Source organism: Dipodomys merriami, unplaced genomic scaffold (assembly GCF_024711535.1).
Source record: "Dipodomys merriami isolate MVZ:Mamm:240054 unplaced genomic scaffold, mDipMer1.0.p SCAF_16, whole genome shotgun sequence".
Taxonomy (NCBI): domain Eukaryota; kingdom Metazoa; phylum Chordata; class Mammalia; order Rodentia; family Heteromyidae; genus Dipodomys; species Dipodomys merriami.
The window spans coordinates 16,027,700-16,047,500 of NW_027202937.1; the positions used below are offsets into that span (position 1 = coordinate 16,027,700).

The window sequence follows — 19,801 nt, forward strand, 5'->3', positions numbered from 1 at the left end:
AATTGGCAAGTCCTAGTGATGTTCTTGGATGTTCCTGTACACAGATAACCATCTGAAAGCAGTTGGTGCTCAAATGAGATGCATAGGATTCAAAAGCCACTGCTAAACCATAGGACTTGATACAGATTGGCGCTTTTTTTTTTTTTTGCCAGTCCTGGGGCTTGAACTCAAGGCCTGGGCGCTGTCCCTGAGCTTTTTCTCAAGGCTAGCTCTCTACCACAGGGTCATCTCTGGCTTCTTCTGAGTAGTTTACGGGAGGCGGGAGTTTCACGGCCTTCCTTGCCCCTGGCTGGCATCGAACTGTGATCCTCCAGATTTCTCCCTCCTGAGTAGGATTACAGGCGTAAATACGGGCACTCTGCTGGCGTGACTGTTTTGAGGACATATTTGTAAAGGGTACTTGACCCTGGCCTGGGAGTTTAGGAGTGTTCATTTTCTAGTCTGTGAGGAACCACGGTGGTAGGAAGAGGCTGGTGTAGGAGAGGAGGAATTGACCGCTTTAGCGCTCCGAGGGAGGTAGAGTGGGAGCCTTGGCTGGTGCCTGCCCATCCCCAAAGGCGTGGTGCGCGTGCGTGCGCGCGTTGCCCTGGTAACCGCGGCGGGGCCGAAAGGCGCTGAATCACGAGCGCTTTCCCAGAGCCCTCAGAAGCTGCCCTGGGGGGCGGGCTAGTGTCCCACCGCGGGCAACCGGCGGTGCTGTCCCGGCTGGGCCCTGGTGGCCCGCGTGGAGCTGCGCGCTGAGGCAATCATCTGTTAGCGGGCAGCAGCATCCTCACCTGGTCTGGGGTGATCCAGAGAGAGTCCTGTGTCAAGGTCCCCCGGAGGGGCAAGATGGGCTTGCTGCGCCGGGCAGTGATCTCCGCGGAAGGGCGTGTTTGTGTGTCTGAGATGGGCCAGGACGACGAGGAGCAAGTGTGACTGGTGAGTGATGCTCTGAGCCAGCCGCACCTGGCTTCAGCGCTGCCCGCAGCACACACCGGTGCAGTAGCCTACTTCCCAGCCCAGCTGGCCGATTGTCTGCAAGGAAGGACAGCGAAGGAGGCAGTGATACCAAAGATACCCCTAGGTCGGGAGGTGGCCTCCTTATGGTTCTTTAGACTTCTAGGAAAAGACGTTTCTTGCATAAACACATTGATCTATAGTTTCTTAGTAGGGTGGAGGCAAGGAAATGTGAGTGTATATATTTTCCCAGTCTCATGAACTGCATTTCTTAGGGTTCAAGAATCATTTTAATTAAATTTCATTCAGTACTATTCATTTTGCTGTAATTTGCTCACTACATTTCCTCTGTTCCTTCCCATATCTAGTTTGATTTTTTTTTTTTGGGGTGCGGATCCTGGGGCTTGAATTTAGAGCGCTGTCTCTCAGCTTTTGTGTTCAAAGCCTAACACTCTACCACTTGAACCAGAGCTCCACTTCTGACTTTTTGGTGTTTAATTGGAGTCTCATGGACTTTCTTTCCCAGACTGGCTTTGAACCATAATCCTCAGATCTCAGCCACCTGAATAACTCAGATTATAGTCATGAGCCACCTTATTGAAGGTTCTTCTTCCACTTTTTGAATTTCCTCCAAGGATTGTCACATATCAATCAGTAGCATAAACCTGAAATGAGAACCATCCTACTTAATTAAGATCATTTATTCTGTCTGGAGAGAGGAAAGCCATATTATCACAATAGTGTACATTTTTACTGTTTCTCTAAACCTTCTTGTCTGGGTTGGTATTTTTTCTAGTGATTGAATAGCAAAGTTGAATGATGGTTTTAATAATATAGAAAACAACGTGGGGCACTGGTGGCTCACGCCTATAATCCTAGCTACGTAGAGGCTGAGGTCGGAGGATCAAGGTTTAAAGCCAGCCTGGGCAGGAAAGTCTGTGAGACTTCGTTTCCAATTGGTGTTGTAGTTCAAAGTGGTAGAGTGCTAGCCTTGAGCGAAAAAGCTCAGGGACAGCACCCAGGCCCTGAGTTCAAGCCACACAACCGACCAAAAAAAATCACTAGACAATCCCTCCAAAACAAAATTTTGAAATGAATGTTTTTCTTTATTCCTGAAATTCATGATCACTGTCCAAATACTTCATTTTCTGGTTATGCCAAATGTAGAATTTTATTTTGTATTTATACTCTTACTTAATGCAAATAAGGAAAAGTAGAGCTAACGATTCAGTTAATAGGGACAGAGAGAAAGCTAAATCCCCCCTGTAATTTGAAAAGGAAATAGAAATGTATTATATTCAGACTCTTTAGAACCACAGATGATGGACTCATTTTATTTCAGAGTAACAAAAATAATTCAGCCAATATCCTTATGAGTTGAAAACAAAGAGAGCTTCATATAAAAGAATCACGTTTGGACCAGGAATGTGGCTTAGTGGTAGAATGCTTGCCTAACATGCATGAAGTCCTGGGTTCAATTCTTCAGTACCACATAAACAGAAAAGCCGGAAGTAGTATTGTATCTCTAGCGGTAGAGTGCTAGCCTTGAGCACAGAAAGGCTCAGGGACAGTGCCCAGGCCCTGAGTTTTCAAGCTCCCAAGACTGGCAAAAAAAAAAAAAAAAAGATTTGTGGATAAATTTTCTCAGTTTCCTCCCCTAGCCAAACAGAAAGTCATTGTTTTAAATAAAACTAGGCATGCCTGTTTCTGAGCAGCGTGTTGCAGATTGCTAGATGAAGGAGATAGACTAGCTCAGTTTGGCTGTGGCGCTGCCACTTAAAGGCTGAGTCATACCTTTCGAAGCCTCAGTTTCTTCATTTTGCAAAATAAAATAAGACCTATTATAAGAAATAAAGGCTGTATGTGAGTGCCAGATTTAGTGATGAAACTAAACAAAGGTGAGAGGCCCGGAGTTCAAGCCTCAGGATCACAAAATAACAACATAGAATATAACTGAAAGGCTGTACCTGTATTCTTTAGAGTCTGAGACAGGCAGATGACCTAAGGCCAGAAGTTGGAAGCCAGCCTGGGAAACAGAATGAGTCCACATCTCAAAAAGAACAAAAAAAAGTGATATTTCAATGAGATTAATTGATTTGATTTGGTGCTGGTCCTGGGGCTTGGACTTAGAGCCTAGGCACCGTCACTGGACTTTTGTGCTCAAGACTAGCATTTTACCACTTTGAACTACTTTTCTACTTCCAGCTTTTTTTTTTTTTGGAATTGAATATAAGAGTCTCACAGGCTTTCCTGTGGGTTGGCTTCGAACTGCAATTCTTAGAACTTAGCCTCCTGAGTAGCTAGAATTACTGGTGTGAGCCACTAGCCCCCCCAACAAAGTTACTATTTTTGACATTTCCACCCCCCCCCATAGTGGGGATCAAATCCAGGCCCATATGCATGCTAGGCTAATAAGCTACCATTGAGTTACATCCTTAGCCCTACTCTTTAAACTTTGTGTATGTGTATATGAGTATGTGTGTGTATGTATGTATGCGTGCATGTGTGCTGGTAGTGGGACTTGAACTTAGGGCCCAGGTATTGTGTCTTAGCTATTTCTCTCACAGCTAATACCAAGCTCCAAGCTCTGCTTCTGGCTTTTTTTTTGGTCATGGATCTCATGGCCTGGACACTGTCCCTCAGTGTTCTTTTGCTCAAGACTAGCATACTGCTACTTGAGCTACACCTCTGCTTCCAGTTTTTAAGTGGTTAATTGGACATAAAAGTCTCACAGACTTTCCTGCCCAGGCTGGCTTCAAACCAATATTCTCAAATCTCAGCTTCCTGAGTAGCTAGGATTTACAGGCATGAGCCACCAGCACCTGCCATTGCTTCTTTTTTGCTAGTTAATTGTTGATAAGGATGTCACAGATTTTTCTGCCAAAGCTGGCTTTGAACCTCTATCCTCAGAGCTCAACTTCTTGAGTAGCCAGGATTATAGGTGGAGCCACAGGGGTACCTGGTTTAAATTTTATTTATTTTTGTCAGTCGTGGGGCCTGAACTCTGGGCCTGGGCACTGTTCCTCAGCTCTTCAGCTAAAGGCCAGCATTATACCACTTGAGCCACAGCACCACTTCTGGCTTTTTCTCCTTATGTAGTGCTGAGGAATAGAACCCAGGGTCTCATGCATGCAAGGCAAGCACTCTACCACTGAGCCACTTTCCCAGCCCTTTAAGTTTTATTTTGAGACAGTCTCACTAAATTGTCTCAGGGTCTCATGCATGCAAGGCAAGCACTCTACCACTGAGCCACTTTCCCAGCCCTTTAAGTTTTATTTTGAGACAGTCTCACTAAATTGTCTGGGATGGCCTTGAACTTGGAATCATCCTGCTTCAGTCTTACTAGTGCTGTGCAGTCTTACTAGGCCTGTACTACCAAGATATTTTCTTTTCTGAAGATATTTTCTGTATCTTCAAAATAATTTGACAGTAAAAATAGAAATGTTGTGTTATGACCACAGCTTGTTCTAGGACTATGTGTTCAAGGCCAGACTCTGTCTCAAAAAGAAAAAGGAAAAAAGAAAATGCATAAAATTTTCTTTGCAGTATTTTTATGATAATAATAATTATAATAGCCATAATTCTAAAGGCAGGTCAATTTAATATCCAATTATATTTAATACTCCAAGGAGGGAATTTTAGTTTAATAAGCCTGGAATAATTGATAGGTTATTGGATTATTCTTCTTCTTGTTTTTTAAATAAGTAATAAACTGTGTATGTATGTATTTTTAATTTTGCTATACTAAGCATTGACACCAGCTTCACATATACTTCACATATGCTAGATAAATGTTCTATAACTGAGCTACATACATCACCAGCCCTTTTTAATTTTTTTTTTGGGGGGGGTCCGGTCATGGGGCCTGAACTCTGGGCCTGGGCGCTCTCTCTCAGCTCTTCAGCTCAAGGATAGCGTTCTACCACTTGAGCCACAGTGCCACTTCCGGCTTTTTTCTTTTTACTTATGTGGTGCTGAGGAATTGAACCCAGGGCCTCATGCATGCAAGGCAAGCGCTCCACCACTGAGCTACCTTCCCAGCCCCCTTTTTAATTTTTATTTTGAGACAGGGTCTCTATAAGTTGCCCATGCTAACCTTGAATTTGTGATCTTCCTGCATCAACCTCTGGAATAGCTGCAATTGCAGGTGTCCACATCTACCGTAATATGGGAAAGTACTTCCCCTTCATGTTTATGAGTAATTTACTTCCAGTTAATAGTCTCTCCCACTTCACCTTCATTGGGCTCTCCTGTCTACTGCTATGCTACAACTGCACTGCTCAAAAAAACTAAACAAAAGTGAGAGGCCCTGAGTTTAAGACCCAGGTACACAAAACAACAATAAAATAATAAAATAATTAAGTAAAATAGAGATTTTTACTAGGTTTAATACTACTTTCACTCCCCACCCCCCTTTCTGTCAGTATTGGGGCTTAAACTTAGGAACTCAGGGCCTTGCCCTCTTACTTGACTCACTCTAACACAGCTGTTGATGTATCCCTTGAACCACAACTCCAGTTCTAGTTCTGGCTTTTTGCTGGTTAATTGGAGATTAGAATCTAGAGGTTAAGCTGGGCGCTGGTGGCTCACGCCTGTAATCCTAGCTACTCAGGAGGCTGAGATCTGAGGATCGCGGTTCAAAGCCAGCCCGGGCAGGAGAGACCGTGAGACTCCTATCTCCAATAAACCACCAGAAAACTGGAAGTGGCACTGTAGCTCAAGTGGTAGAGCGCTTGCCTTGAGCTGAAGAGCTGAGGGACAGCGCCCAGGCCCAGAGTTCAAGCCCCACAACCCACAAAAAAAAAAAAAAAAATAGAGTCTAGAGGTTTTCTCTGCCTAGGCTAGCTCTGAACCATGATAATCATATTTTAGCCTCCTTTAGGATTATAGGTGTAAGCAACCAATTTGATTTGGCACATTTTGTTGTTTGTGTGTGTGTGTGTGTGTGTGTGCGTGTGTGTGTGTGCGCGTGTGTGTGTGTGTGCCATTACTGAAGCTTGAATTGAGGGGTTTCCTCTTTTCTTCTCTTAGCTTTTTGCTGATGGCTGGTGCTCTAACAGTTGAGCAATACTACTTCCAGAATTTTGCTGGTTAACTAGAAAGAGTAATCTCTTAGATTTGTCTGCCAAGGCTAGCTTCAAGCCATCATCCTCAGTTATGTCTCCTGAGTTGCTAAGATGATAGGTATGAGCCACTAGTGACCAGTTCTAATTTGGTATTATTTTATCCCTTATAATTTGGAGATTTTATTTCCATTATCTTCTAATGGCTATAGCTGCAGATAAAAATCTCTTTCTGCCTAATTATTGTTTTGTTTTTTGAGATAAGCCGGATTGTTCTTTTCTGTGATATTCTTTTACCTCTGGCTCTTTGTAAGAATTACCCTTTGTTTTTAGTGCTGTATAGTTTAAAGTTAGTAAATTTAGAAATAATTTTATTCTTCCCTTTTGGTTTTAGGCCTGGTGTGTTGCTCTTGCAAAAACAAAACAAAACAAAACAAAATCCTGTCTAACTCTCACCTGTAATCCTAATTACTCTGGAGGCTTCGATCTGAGCATCCAGGTTCAAAGCCAGCCTGGGCAGGAAAGTCTGTGAGACTAACATTCCAATTAATCATCAAAAAGCTAGCTCAGTAATAGGATGATAGCTTTGAGCAAAATAACTCAGGCACAGCATTCAGGCTCTGAGTTCAAGCATTTAGGGACACACACACACACACAAAACCAAAATCAAACAAAACAAAAAACTGAGGCCGAGTAATTTATAAATAGTAGGAATTTATTTCTTTCTAAGTTCTGGGGGCTGGGTGGTTAAAGGTTAAAGATGATGGTACTGGCAGGCCTGGTATCTGCTAAGGACCTGGTTTCTGCACCTTCATGCAAATGAAGGATTGTGCTTACACCAATCATAATGCAGTCATTCATGCTGGAGTCTTTACAAGCAAAAGGAACTGAAGGGGGGAAGGGCCTAGCTAGTTCCTCCCAGTGCTTCTGAAGGTTGCTGACTTCATTATTATTAGGACTTAACTTTTTTTTTTTTTTTTTTTTTGGGTCCAGTCGTGGGGCCTGAGCACTGTTCCTCAGCTCTTCAGCTCAAGGTTAGCGCTGTACCACTTGAGCCACAGCACCACTTCTGGCTTTTTTCTTTTTGCTTATGTGGTGCTGAGGAATTGAACCCAGGGCCTCATGCATGCAAGGCAAGCGCTCTACCACTGAGCCACCTTCCCAGCCCCAGGACTTTACTTTTTTGTTGTTGTTGGTGGTGGTGGGGCTTGGGCGCTGTCCCTGCGCTCTTCAGCTCAAGGCCAGCGCTCTACCACTGGAGCTACAGCACCACTTCTGATTTTCTAGTGGTTTATTGGAGATAAGAGTCTCACAGACTTTCCTGCTTGGGCTGTCTTTCAACTGTGATCCTCAGATCTCAGCCTCCTGAGTAGCTAGGATTATAGGTGTGAGCTACCAGCGCCTGGCAGAGGATTTTGCTTTAATAATCACTACTCACATCCCCCAATTCTGAACACAGTGACCATTGGAGTTTAAGATCCAGTATGAATATTGAGGAGACATATAAGTTTAAGCCATAGCACCTGCTAAGAACTTGTCCTTTTTAGACATGAGAATTTTTTAAATCAATTCTGAAATATTCTTGACCATTATCTTTCCTCTTTTCCCTCTGCTTTATTGAAGTATGGTTGACAAAAATTACATGTATTTATATTTATTATATACAACTTGATATATGTGTAAAGAACATTTAAGATACATTCTCAATGTACTTTGAGTATATACTATAGTATTTAAAACTATTGTCTTTATGCTGTGCATTTAAGAACCTACTAGCTTATTCATTTTACGAACTGGCTAGATGTAGTCCTTTTATTTTACCTACCCAGAAGTAGCTGAGAAGCAATTCATTGACAGTTCTGGATCCTTGAGTGCTTCAAGCATAGGAGCTGGACTGGCAGACAAAAAGCTAGGGCACTTGAGAGCTCTTGTAATTCTCAACTTCCATCATCAGGCATCACCAGCTGATATTACAGCTGTTGTATAGGACTCAGGAGTTGACACCCTCCACTTCTACTGTGGCTAGTGTTCCTGCTCAGAGGTCTAGGCTGTTAGGACCCTTACACAATAACAGATACTAATACTATACATTTTGGGCCTATGGTTTTATAGGCATCCTTAGTCCTTTAGGTTTATCAGCACCCCCAGAATTTCTCTGGGTGTTAGGATCCACAGTATCTCATCATCTATCTCTTCTGCTTCTTTTCATTTCTGTTCCCACTGCTCTGGAACTCTTCAGATGCATTCTTGTTGACAAGATGTAAGTTTCTGCCTTCACCATCACTATTGTCCTGACACCATCTCTACTGTCATCTTCATATTTCAAAGCTCATCCAAGTCTACTAATGACAAAAATCAAAAGTAGGTAAGAAAAGACCACTTGAGAGAAATCGTAAAGTGTAATACTACCAGGGCAGAGAAGATCTCCTAGTTAAAAAAGCAAGCTAAGTGGGCTGGGAATGTGGCTTAGTGGTGGTGTGCTTATCTAGCATGCATGAAGCTTGGGTTCGATTCCTCAGTATCACATAAACAGAAAAAGCTGGAAGTGGCACTGTGGCTCAAGTGGGAGAATGCTAGCCTTGAGCAAAAGAAGCTGAGGGACAGGGCCCATGCCCTGAGTTCAAGCCCCAGGACTGGCAAAAACAAAAAACAAAACTGAGCTAAACAGCCTGATAATGTAGGGAGAAGGAAGGTGTTTGCACTACCCTTTTGCATAACACTGCTTTTCATCCTGCAAATGGAAGATCAAGCTTTCACTATTCATACTAACTTATGGAAATGAGGGATTGTACTTGTACCAATCATAATCTTGCTGGGCCACTAGGAGATGTTCTCCCCCCATGGCCTGAGAGAAAATGGCTGTAGGGTCATCTCCAGTAAACTGGAGCTTGTGAAGGCTGTGCAAGCTGATTGGAAGAGTCATGGCTAGCTGAGAGCTGGTGGCTCAAGCCTGTAACCTAGCTACTCAGGAGGCTGAGATCTGAGGATCATGGTTCAAAGCTAGCCAAGGCAGAAAAGTCTGTGAGACTCTTATTTCTGGAAGTGGTGCTGTGACTCAAATGGTAGAGTGCTGGCTTTGAACTGAAGCATTTAGGGACAGTGCCTAGGCCCAGAGTTCAAGCCTCACAACCGACCAAATAGAGAGTCATGACTGAACTAGTCACTTCTAGAGCCAGAATTGTGGTTTGGCAGCAAACATTTATGGTTTCTATGTAGCTTCCTCCAAGCATTTGTGTAGTGTTCAAAGAGGCAGGGCTGCTATTAAGGCTTCGGCATAAGCAAGAAGCCTATCATAGCTTTCTGATAGTTCTTCCAGTTCTTTCTCCTATGTTGTAACATCTGTCACTTCTTTCTTGTATTGGTTTGCTCCCTGGCTGTATTCCAACCTTTTAAGAAACTTTTATTTAGTAGGAATTCGTTTTCTGTTGTTCTCTTGCTCTGTGTTGGGCAAGTGTCATCTTCTTCAGATTTCATGCTTCGGGCTAGCTATCTGACTGGTTCTTTCATTAGTTTCTCAAACTGGTCTCCTACATTATACAGGTAACTACATTTGGGTTTGATACCTACATACTCTGAGGACCTGGGGACCTAATTTCCCTGGGTAAATTATATTTGACCCAAGGATTTTCATAGATGGCAAAGATCCTTCCTTCTTCCTTAAGCTGATAGGCAGACAGAAATCTTGAAACAGATGTTTGGGGATCAGACCTTCATCTGTTGAACTCAGAGCTCAGTTCCAGCTCTCTTGTCCCGGAGATCATATGTCCTCTTCCAAGTAATCATTGAGAAACCTCAGTTCTGTCTCCCAGGATCCCTATTCAGGACCTAAACTCTTGTGGGGACTCCACAATACCAACTCCTGACTTTTCCCTTTGCTTTTTTGATATTATAGTATTTAGAGATTTTCTTTCTTTTGAGCTTAACTGTGTATCAATTTAAAAAAAATGTCTTTTGGGTTGAGTGCCAGTGGCATATTCTTATAATCCTAGGTTTTTGTAAGACTGAGTTCTGGAATCACAATTTGATATCAGGCAGAAAAGTCCATGAGACTTCATCTCCAAAATAACCAGCAAGGGGCTAGAAAGGTGGCTCAGTGGTAGAGCACTTGCCTTGCATGCCTGAGGCCCTGGGTTCGATTCCTCAGCACCACATAAGCAAAAAGAAAAAAGCTGGAAGTGGCGCTGTGGCTCAAGTGGTAGAACGCTAGCCTTGAGCTGAAGAGCTGAGGGACAGTGCCCAGGCCTAGAGTTCAGGCCCCATGACCGGACCCCCCCCCAAAAAAAAAAAAAACAGCAAAAATAGGGCTAGCTGCATGGCTCAAGTAGTAAGAGTAGTACCAGCTATGAGAGAGCAAGCTGAGCAAGAATGTAAGGGTGGTCCTCAGTTCAAAGCTCAGCAGTACCACATGAAGAAAATACATGGTTTTGTTATATATAATTATGCCCCATTTGGCATAAAAAAGAAGGTATGAAAGAGCACATGTTGAAACTCCCTATGATGATGCATATCTTAGCAATCCTTCTGCCACTTGTTTTCAGTCTTGCATTGGTTTGGCTCTGGTTTCTCTTAGCTCTTATTAATCTGTCTCATTAGCGCCTCTAGGCCTTTGTAATATTTGTGAAGCTTTTCATAATGTTTATAATGTCAGTCAAGCCTGCCTACCTGCCAGCTGCATTAGTTTGATGTTGCTATGCAATAATTTGCTGCAAATTTTAGTGGCTTGAAACAACACCCACTTATCAGCATTTATTAGTATCTTACTAGAGTCAGATCAAGTTGCCATTTGAATGGTCTAGAGTCTACATCATTCTGATTATAGGCAGAATTCAGTTTCTTGAATTTATAGAATTCATATTTGTTTCTGGCTAGAAATCGGAGAGAGCTGCCCTCAGTTCTTCTAGACTGTTCTCAGTTTTTTTTTTTCCACATGATCCTCTCCATTTCCCCTCAATATTCCTGAGGGATTGGTTCTTAGATTGCTTCCCATCACTTACCCACCCATAACAAAATATCCAAATGCTGTAATCTTATATAAATAGTAGTATTTATATGGAACCTATATGTATCCTCCTATGTGCCTTAAGCCTTCTCTAAGTTACTAACAATACCTAATACCATGTAAATAATATGTAAATAGTTCTTATACTGTATTTTTTAGGATATAAAGATTAAAATTCTATATGTATTCAGTATAAATCCATTTCTTTCATTTTTTTCTAGATATTTTCCATCCATTGTTGATGCAGAAACCAAAGTCACAGTGGGCTGATGTTTCTCTTCTCCTATTTGATGTTTGGGGGTAAGGAAACCTCTGTGCTGTCACTGTCTCCTCCACTTCCTAATAATCTGATGCTTAAAGAGTTGAAAAAAGCAGAGTTGGATGTTTCTGCCTGGATTTTTTTTTTCTAGTGGCTCCCCAGCCCTCCTTTTGGAGTTCACAGAATCTGTTTATTCCTTATTTTTCACAAATGCCCTTCTTGTGTTTAAAAACCAATGACAAAGCTGGGCACCCGTGCCTTATGCTGTAATCAATCCTAACTACTTAGGAGGCTAAGATCTGCCAGACTGGGCAGGAAAGTCTGTAGGACTTTTTTTTGGGGGGGGGGGGGGAGGCAGTCCTGGACTTGAACTCAGGGCTTAAGCACTGTCCCTGAGTTTCTTTTGCTCATGACTAGCACTCTACCACTTGATCCACAGCTCCACTTCTGGCTTTTTCTGTTTATGTGGTACTGAGGAATTGAACCCAGGGCTTCATGCATGTTAGGCACTCTACCACTAAGCCACATTCCCAGCTCCTGTGAGACTCATCTCTCCAATAAACCTTCAAAAAAGTTGAAAGTGGAGCTATTCTCAAGTGATAGCCTCGAGCAAAAAAAGCTTAGAGACAGTTCCCAGGCACAGAGTTCAAGCCGCAGGACACACACACACACACACACACACACACACACACACACACACACACACACACACACACACACACACACACACACACACACACACACACACACACACACACACACACACACACACACACACACACACACACACACACACACACACACACACACACACACAATACCAGATCATGTTTTCCTTAATTCTGTTTGATTTCCTAATAGGGAGTAATTTTATAATGCAATTGTAAAGCATTATTTCTGTTGCCAGTAAAATCCTCAGTAATCCTCTGTGTTGGTTGGTAAAATCCTCAGTAATCCTCTGTGTTGGTTGGCACAAGTTAGCCAGAATTTACATTGCTCCATCAACTTTCCGTGGAAAAGTTTCTAAAAACTTGACAAATTTTACGTCTGCGCCTTGGCATCTAGCTATGTGTGTTGTCTAGATTTTTTTCTGGGTCTTTTCTCTCCTTCATTCTTTGAGAACATTGTGACTGTGAGCTCCATAAAGGAGGAGCTCTGAGTGCCTCTACAAGGATTTTCTGCATTACCTTCTTTTCAGTGCCACTCATCACATTTAGTCAGAAACTATGGGTATGTGTGTGCTTGTGCATGTGTGTATATGCACACACATGTACATGCACACAGATGTTTTGGGGATCTGACTTATGATCCCAAAGGCCTTTCTACTTTTTCTACTTTCTACTTTTCTACCTTTGCACTGCAAGTAGGTTCTAATTGGTGAGTGATAAGGCTTCAATCATAACAAGACATACCAAAGCATTTATTTCCTTGTTAGTAATAGGTCTACTCTCTACACAGTGATTAAGGAAGCTCTCCCAAGCTTAACTTACTTTCTAACCTTGGTTGGCTCCTTAGTAGTAATTGTACTTCTTTTAATTTTTTGGAGCCTATAAATCTTTCAATCTCATGGTAAAGTTAGATCCAGGCTGCAGTAGTTTCATGCTAAGGTGATGATAATAATGGCAAGGTTTCCAAGTAGTATCCCCCCAGGGGAATAGTAGCTGTCCCAACCCATTTCACATCAATTCCTATTCTGTTTGGAAAGAGTACTTCTAACATAACAGCTAGGACAGGCAGACCCAGAACATCTTTGCAAACTGACATGATTTAAGAAAAAGTTAGCAGATAATGAGACTGCTCATGTGGGGTGGGCTATATAAAACGACCTTCCTTCACATTGGGTCAGCCTGGGAGACCTCCATTGCTCCCTTCTATTGTGGCAGAAGTCCCACTAAAGCCTTGTTCAAGCATGTTGTTTCTTTTTTTTTTTTTTGTACTCAGGGCCTGGGTTCTCTCTTTTAGCTTTTTCACTTAAGATTTTTCACTCAGGCTTTTTCACTCATTGTACCACTTGATCCGTAATAACTCTAGTAAATTAGAGAGAAAAGTCTATCAAATTTGTCTATCCAGGCTGGCTTCAAACCATTATCCTTAGATCTCAGCCTCCTCCAGAGTAGCTGGAATTACAGATGTAAGTCACCAGCACCCGACTGTTTGGGTGGTTTTTTTTTTGTTTATTTTTTGGGTCCGGTCGTGAGGCCTTGACCTCGGCCTGGGCGCTGTCCCTCAGCTCTTCAGTTCAAGGCTAGCGCTCTACCACTTGAGCCACAGCGCCATCTCCGGCTTTTTTCTTTTTGCTTATGTGGTGCTGAGGAATGAAACCCAGGGCCTCAGGCATGCAAGGCAAGCGCTCTACCACTGAGCCACCTTCCCAGCCCTGTTTGGGTGTTTTTATTGCCTGCTGTGGTCTTTTCTCATGGGTAGAATGGGCTAAATGGTTTCACAAACAGAAGATGACACTAGTTCCAAGTATATGTAGCAACTAGAAAGGGGCTAAAAACTTCTCAAGAAAGGCTGGGAACTGAAACTGTGGATGGTGGAGGGCTGCAGAGACCAAAAGAACTGCGGAAGAGCCTGCAGTCCAGCCACTGATGGAGATGTATGTAAGTTGAATGCCTAGGTATCTGGGATAGGTGCTATATGTACTGAATGCTTATTGTCCCATACCCAATATGTTGATGTCTAAATCCAAAATGTAACTATATTTGGAGGTGAGGCGTTTATGGAGGTAATTATGATTCAATAAGGTGAGTCTCTGATCTGATAGCATTAATGTTCACACAATAAGAGATGGTAGCCTCTCCTCTGCAGCCGCCCAGAAACAAATTCTGCTGGACCTTGATCCAGAGGAGGCTGGACTTCCCGCCTCCAGAGCTGCTGTTCTGGAGAAAATAGATTCTGCTGTTTAAGCCACCCAGGCTGATATTTTGTTAGGGCAGACACAGAATAGTGCAATTGTCTTTAGGAAAAGATGAAAATAGAAAAGAAGCAAAACTATGATCATGGTTGATCAGCATTTGTTTTAGGGGGGAAAAATACCTAAAGAGGCCTCCTCTTTGAGATCTTCCTAGCTAAGATTAAAACCAAGCTCTGTACTGTGGCAATCTGAGTGCCAAAATGATTGTTTTTGGACGTGTGAAGTCATTCTGCATATTTTTGCATATTGATCTCCAGAATCTTGACTCCCTCCCACTTCCTATCACCATTGGCAAAATATGTTGAAAATCAGTTTTTAACCTTTTCCTTGGTGTTTTATTATTGGCCAAGGAAATACAGAACAGGATTGCGAACCAGTTAAGCCAGTTAATCTGGCAGCATTCTGGTTAACAGCAACTGGAATCCATGTAATTTTGGTGGTAGGCCGTGGGGACTTTTCAGTCAGGTGAGAACTATATTTGGGTTGCTCTGGTTGAAGCAGCCAGGGAATTGCTACTGTGTGATTTGTACTCCTGCTGCCAATCGAAAATGGCACTCTCTTTGCATGTTGAAGCCTCCTGGCAGCAGATCCATCTTTTTTTCTGTCCCCCTGTAAGACTGTCAAGTTTCTCCCTCTTTTCTGTTTCTCTCCACTTTAACTCCATTACTTAAATAAATTCTTGCTAAAACTTAAAAAAAAAACCAAAAAGGAATCAAATGTTTATTTTAACTTTAATACAAGGTTCCAGTTGTGATCTTGTAGCCCTGGGCTACAAGTTTGGAAGTTGTTCGGAAAGCCAAGGAAAGTATATTTACTGTGACTGCTTTTTTCCATTCAATATAATTTATTTTGTTTTATTGTCCCTTAGGTAGTTGTACAAAAGGGTTTCAGTTCACCATGTCTACTGTGACTTTTTCTAGCACCAAAAGTAAACTCAATTGTAGTGAAACAGAAATACCAGAAGAATATTCCTTCTATTCTCCACAGGATAGCTATGGGCAAATCTTACCAAAACCTAAGGTCAGTTAGGAAGCAATTACCAGCTTCTGGTTATGTTGAATTCTGGCTATAGCATACAGTACTTTTTTCCCCCCAATATACTGAAAGCTGTCAGCAGACTCTGAAAAATAATTTGTTTCTGAGCAGCATGGTTATTCCATCTCATGGAAATAAAAATTACTGAATTTGAACATTAAACTAAAAAAATCTACTTCCTCCCCCCTTTTGTTTTTTATATAAATGGATTGTTTTCAAAGCCTTTCTTTTGCCTGGGTTCCTTTTCTCACTTGAGTGTAACAATTCTTTGTGTTCTTTTTCTTGTAAACAAATTGTTCCTGGTTCCAGTAAATATTGCTTATAAATCAGTGGGGATTCAGAAAATCAACTGAAATAAATTGGTTGAAGTGTTGCACCTATAAGCAAAGTGTCACAAGTGGTGTCAGCTTTTTATCTCCCTGTTATGCATTCAGGCTTTCTGGGGAGAGACAGCATAGTTGGCAGTCCAAATTAGCCATATCTAGGCCACTTCTCACAGCTACAGTTACCACATAAAACAGGTATAAGAATGTCCTGGGCAGGGGAGGGAGGGGAAGATGAAAAGGGATGGTAAGGGGAAACAAAGGAGGAGGCAACAATGCTTGATAAATGCACTCATTACCTGCCCATGTAATTGTGACCCCTCTGTTCGGTATTTTCACCAAAAAAAAAAAAAAAAAAAAAAAAATGTCCTAGGGGCTGGGAAGGTGGTTCAGTGGTAGAGTGCTTGCTTTGCATGCATGAGGCCCTGGGTTTGATTCCTCAGCACCACATAAGCAGAAAAAGCCACAAGTGGCACTAAGGCTCAAGTGGTAGAGCGCTAGCCTTGAGCTGAAGAGCTGAGAGACAGCGCCCAGGCCCAGAGTTCAGGCTCCATGACCGACCAAAAAAAAAAAAAAAAAAAAAAAAAAGAATGTCCCTAATGTTGCAGAATTAAACTGGTTTGAGTTTCTTTTTTTTTGTGATTTTTTTTCTCATTAGCAAGATTTTAGTTGTACAAATTTGAGAGACACTTATTTCCAATTAACTAGCAAAATGCCAGAAGTGGAGCTGTTGCTCAAGTGGTAGAATGCCAGCCAAATTAGTTCACTCTGTGTGTGTGTGTGTGTGTGTGTGTGTGTGTGTGTGTGTGTGTGTGTGTGTGTGTGTGTGTGTGTGTGTGTGTGTGTGTGTGTGTGTGTGTGTGTGTGTGTGTGTGTGCGTGCGCGCGCGCGCTGTTGCTGGGGCTTGAACTCAGGAAATTGAGCTCTCCCTGGGCTTTTCTTGCTCAAGGCTGGTGCTCTATCACTGGAGCCATGCCGCTATTTCTTGCTAAATTTTCTTGTATTCTTCATTTCTGCCAAATAACTCAAATAATTTCTGGCAAATGGCTCAGCTACTGATATGGGTGGCCTTACTACAATATTGCTTGGGCATCTTAACAAAATTTGGAGGGTGTAATTTTTTAAGCCTTGGAAAACAGAAGAGGGGGTTGAATCTAGGAACTTGTATATGCTAAGTACATGCACTACCACTGAGATATATCCCAAATCCCTTCTTGTAGAGGGGACATTCTTCAGGGTCTTTGCCAGCAATTATGCATGGTTGATGTTCAATGCACTACTTTTGATATCTCTTTCCTCCCTGCCATGTGACCAGTTACAATTACAAGACAGCCTGATGTCAGAGATTGTAAATGAGAAAATATTTACACATTAGAACTGATTAAAATAGAACAGTATGGCCTATGCCAACATCTTATAGATTTGGGCTTTCAGAGACTCAGCATTCAAATGAACAATGCCCAAGTGAACATATTAAATTGAAATTCCTTTGCGCAGCTATTTGAAGATTAAAAGCCAACCAACCAAACAAAAAACCAAATGGACAATGGCCAGACCATATATAAAAATGGAACTTTGGCCCATGACCTACAGCAAACTGTGCAGAAAACCAATCTCTTATTTACAATAACCAGCCTGCTCTAAGGAAGACATGCAGGTAACTGGATTGCTCTCTCTAATTTGAGAAGCCAAATAACTTCTATAGTGATTAGCCCCAAATTACAAGTTTTGCTTACGAACTGTCAGCTTCCCTAGTTCTTAGTGCCTCATTCAATTAAGGACCAACCAGAGAAAGCCAGATATACTCCCCTAGCTAATCACAGGATGGCCCAGTTCTAGTTAGCTTGTGTATAGCAGCTGCCACTCAATGCACACCTGAAGCCTTCCTTTTTTCAATTAGAAAGCCTTCCTGCTTCTCTGCCTGCCTCTGGGTCTCTGCCAAAACCCAATGATGACGACTGATTCCTCTTCTATGCCAAGCTTTTCTTATTCGGTTGGTCTTTGTTACTTCTTCCTAGGAACTGTACTAGCTATTTTGAACATACTTGTCTGGATGGGTATTTCTCCTGGGATATAGTTGTAAGAAGTGAATGGGTCAGCCTTCACATTGACATGGATAAATGACAGGAATGAATTTGTATGTTTCCACATTTACCTACTGTTTTCTTTCTGTCTCTTTTTCCTTTAAAGTTCTAGAGGCCAAATCTGACTCCTAAAAACACCAAAGGGAGCCTGTGCCAAATCTTTGCCCTGGAAGCCTGCCATCACCCTGTGTGAGGCAGAATGGCCAACCTCACATTTGTGCTGCTGCTAGTGACCGTTGCAGGTAGGTAACCATTACCCTGCTGATGCCAAGGGTTGGCTGGAGCTTCCCATCTGTCTTAAGCAAATCAGATCAGTATGAAATGATGGGGCTGTATGTTTGCTTTACAGTACAGTTCTTTTTCATATAAAGATATATTGCATGCACAAGTGGTTTTTTGGGAAAAAATTAAATGTGTTTGTTATTATTCTTATTATTTTTTGGTTGGTCGTGGGGCTTGAACTCTGGGCCTCCACGCTGTTCCTGAACTCTTCAGCTTAAGGTGAGTGCTCTACCACTTGAGATAAGAGTCTCATGGACTTTCCTGCCTGGGCTGGCTTTGAACTGCAATCCTCAGATCTCAGCCTCCTGAGTAGCTAGGATTACAGGCATGAGCCTTATTTTATGTATTCTAGGGGGAAGAGGCTACATATGAATATTTAAAAGAATTTCATGCCAGGGGCTAGTGGCTCACACCTGTAATCCTAGCTACTCAGGATGCTGAGATCTGAGGATCACGGTTCAAAGCCAGCCCAGGCAGGAAAGTCCATGAGACTCTTGTTTCTAATTAACCACCAGAAAACCAAAAGTGGTGCTGTGGCTCAAGTGGTAGAGCACTTACCTTGAGCTGAATAGCTCAGGGACAGCACCAGGCCCAGAGTTCAAAGCCTACTACTGAAAAAAAAAAAAGAAAAAGCTAGCATTGTACACCTGAGCCATAGCATCACATATGGATTTTTTTGAGTAGTTGGAGATGAGTCTCATGGGCTTTCCTGCCTTTGAACCATAAAACTCAGAACTCAGCTGCCTGAGTAGCTCAGATTGCATGTGTAAGCCACTAACTTAACAATAGGTCTTTTTGCAAGGATCAAAATGTCCATATATATGTGTAAATACATATATTTATATATATATAAACTTATTTGTAGATACAATATATAATTTATAAATTTATAGTATAGTTTATATATTTAATATTTTATATATAAGCATATGTATTATATATATGATTTTTCCATTTTTCCATATATATGATTTTTTTCCATACCCAGTTTTGCTTATCAGGAATACATTTACATCATGAAATGTTTGGTGAGCCTCAGATCTGAACCTATTTGGATGTAGCAGTAATTGAAAATAGAGATGTAGCTAGAGAAACTGTTTTTATGTATGGAGTTTGTCAAAATGATGTAGAGCCATAATGATGCTGAGGATGATTCAGAAACACCTAAATTTTGAGAAGTGTCACTTTAAATGATACAAGGGCCACTTCAGAAAGTTCTGCCATTGGAAAAGCACTGCTATGCCCTACAGAGTACATCCCACCCAATATTCAACACTGCTTAGTGTGAAAGGAAAAAATATCCCTTTTTCATGTTTAATATACTCTATACTGTGATAACTGTCATAAGTACTTATATTGTTATATCTAATATTGTATCATCAGTGTCTAGCCATTCATTTTTTTCTAATCAAATCCCTACCTTTTTATTTCTTCCTGTGCCCTTTTCTTGTGAGGTGTTTTCTACTGATTCAAATTTTTAAATAGAGTTACTGAGTTCCACTAATGTTATTCACATTTAGCTTGTCTTCTTTTTCTTTCTTACCTTTAAATACTTACAATGATATTATTGATATATAAACAGTCATTCTGGGCCTCTGTGTTCTTGATTTGGCTAGGATTTGTAGAGAATGTGAACGTCATTGATAGGTCTCCTAGCTCCCAGGAGTTGAATGGTCCTTCAAGAGTTTTCTGGAGTGTGTAGCTGATTCTGAAGTAACTATGGCAACTAGGCCCAAAGGAAGAATGACTTAGTTATTAGGAGTTCCACTTCTCAAATTTCTGTTTAGCTTCAAGAACCCTGCTTTAAAGTATATTTATCTAAACAACTCACTGTTAGGCAATATTTGCAGAACAGATGTGGTCTGTCCTGGAGTTATACCAAAGTCTTCCTCCAGTTAGA

The 19,801-nt window shown here is 41.7% G+C and overlaps 1 protein-coding gene and 1 long non-coding RNA gene across 3 annotated transcripts in view; one reads left to right on the forward strand and one right to left on the reverse strand.

The window, feature by feature from the left end:
• Positions 1–647: 647 nt before the first annotated feature.
• Positions 648–19,801, forward strand: part of Kiaa0319 (KIAA0319 ortholog) — a 67,811-nt gene continuing 48,657 nt past the window's right edge. Inside the window, exons 1-3 of the mRNA XM_070024457.1 lie at positions 648–921; positions 11,223–11,301; positions 17,726–17,861. Of these exons, the coding sequence (XP_069880558.1) occupies positions 17,819–17,861 (43 nt within the window). The 5' untranslated portion in view covers positions 648–921; positions 11,223–11,301; positions 17,726–17,818. The remainder of the gene's footprint in view (positions 922–11,222; positions 11,302–17,725; positions 17,862–19,801) is intronic.
• LOC138828393 (uncharacterized) lies at positions 7,697–19,785 on the reverse strand. Of its 2 annotated transcripts, none has more exons than XR_011372235.1 (3): positions 19,733–19,785; positions 19,459–19,627; positions 7,697–8,344 (listed from the first exon to the last, which is right to left on the reverse strand). It is a non-coding gene; the product is annotated as an uncharacterized lncRNA (long non-coding RNA). The 2 variants fall into 2 exon arrangements; XR_011372236.1 differs by lacking the exon at positions 7,697–8,344 and adding an exon at positions 14,736–14,865.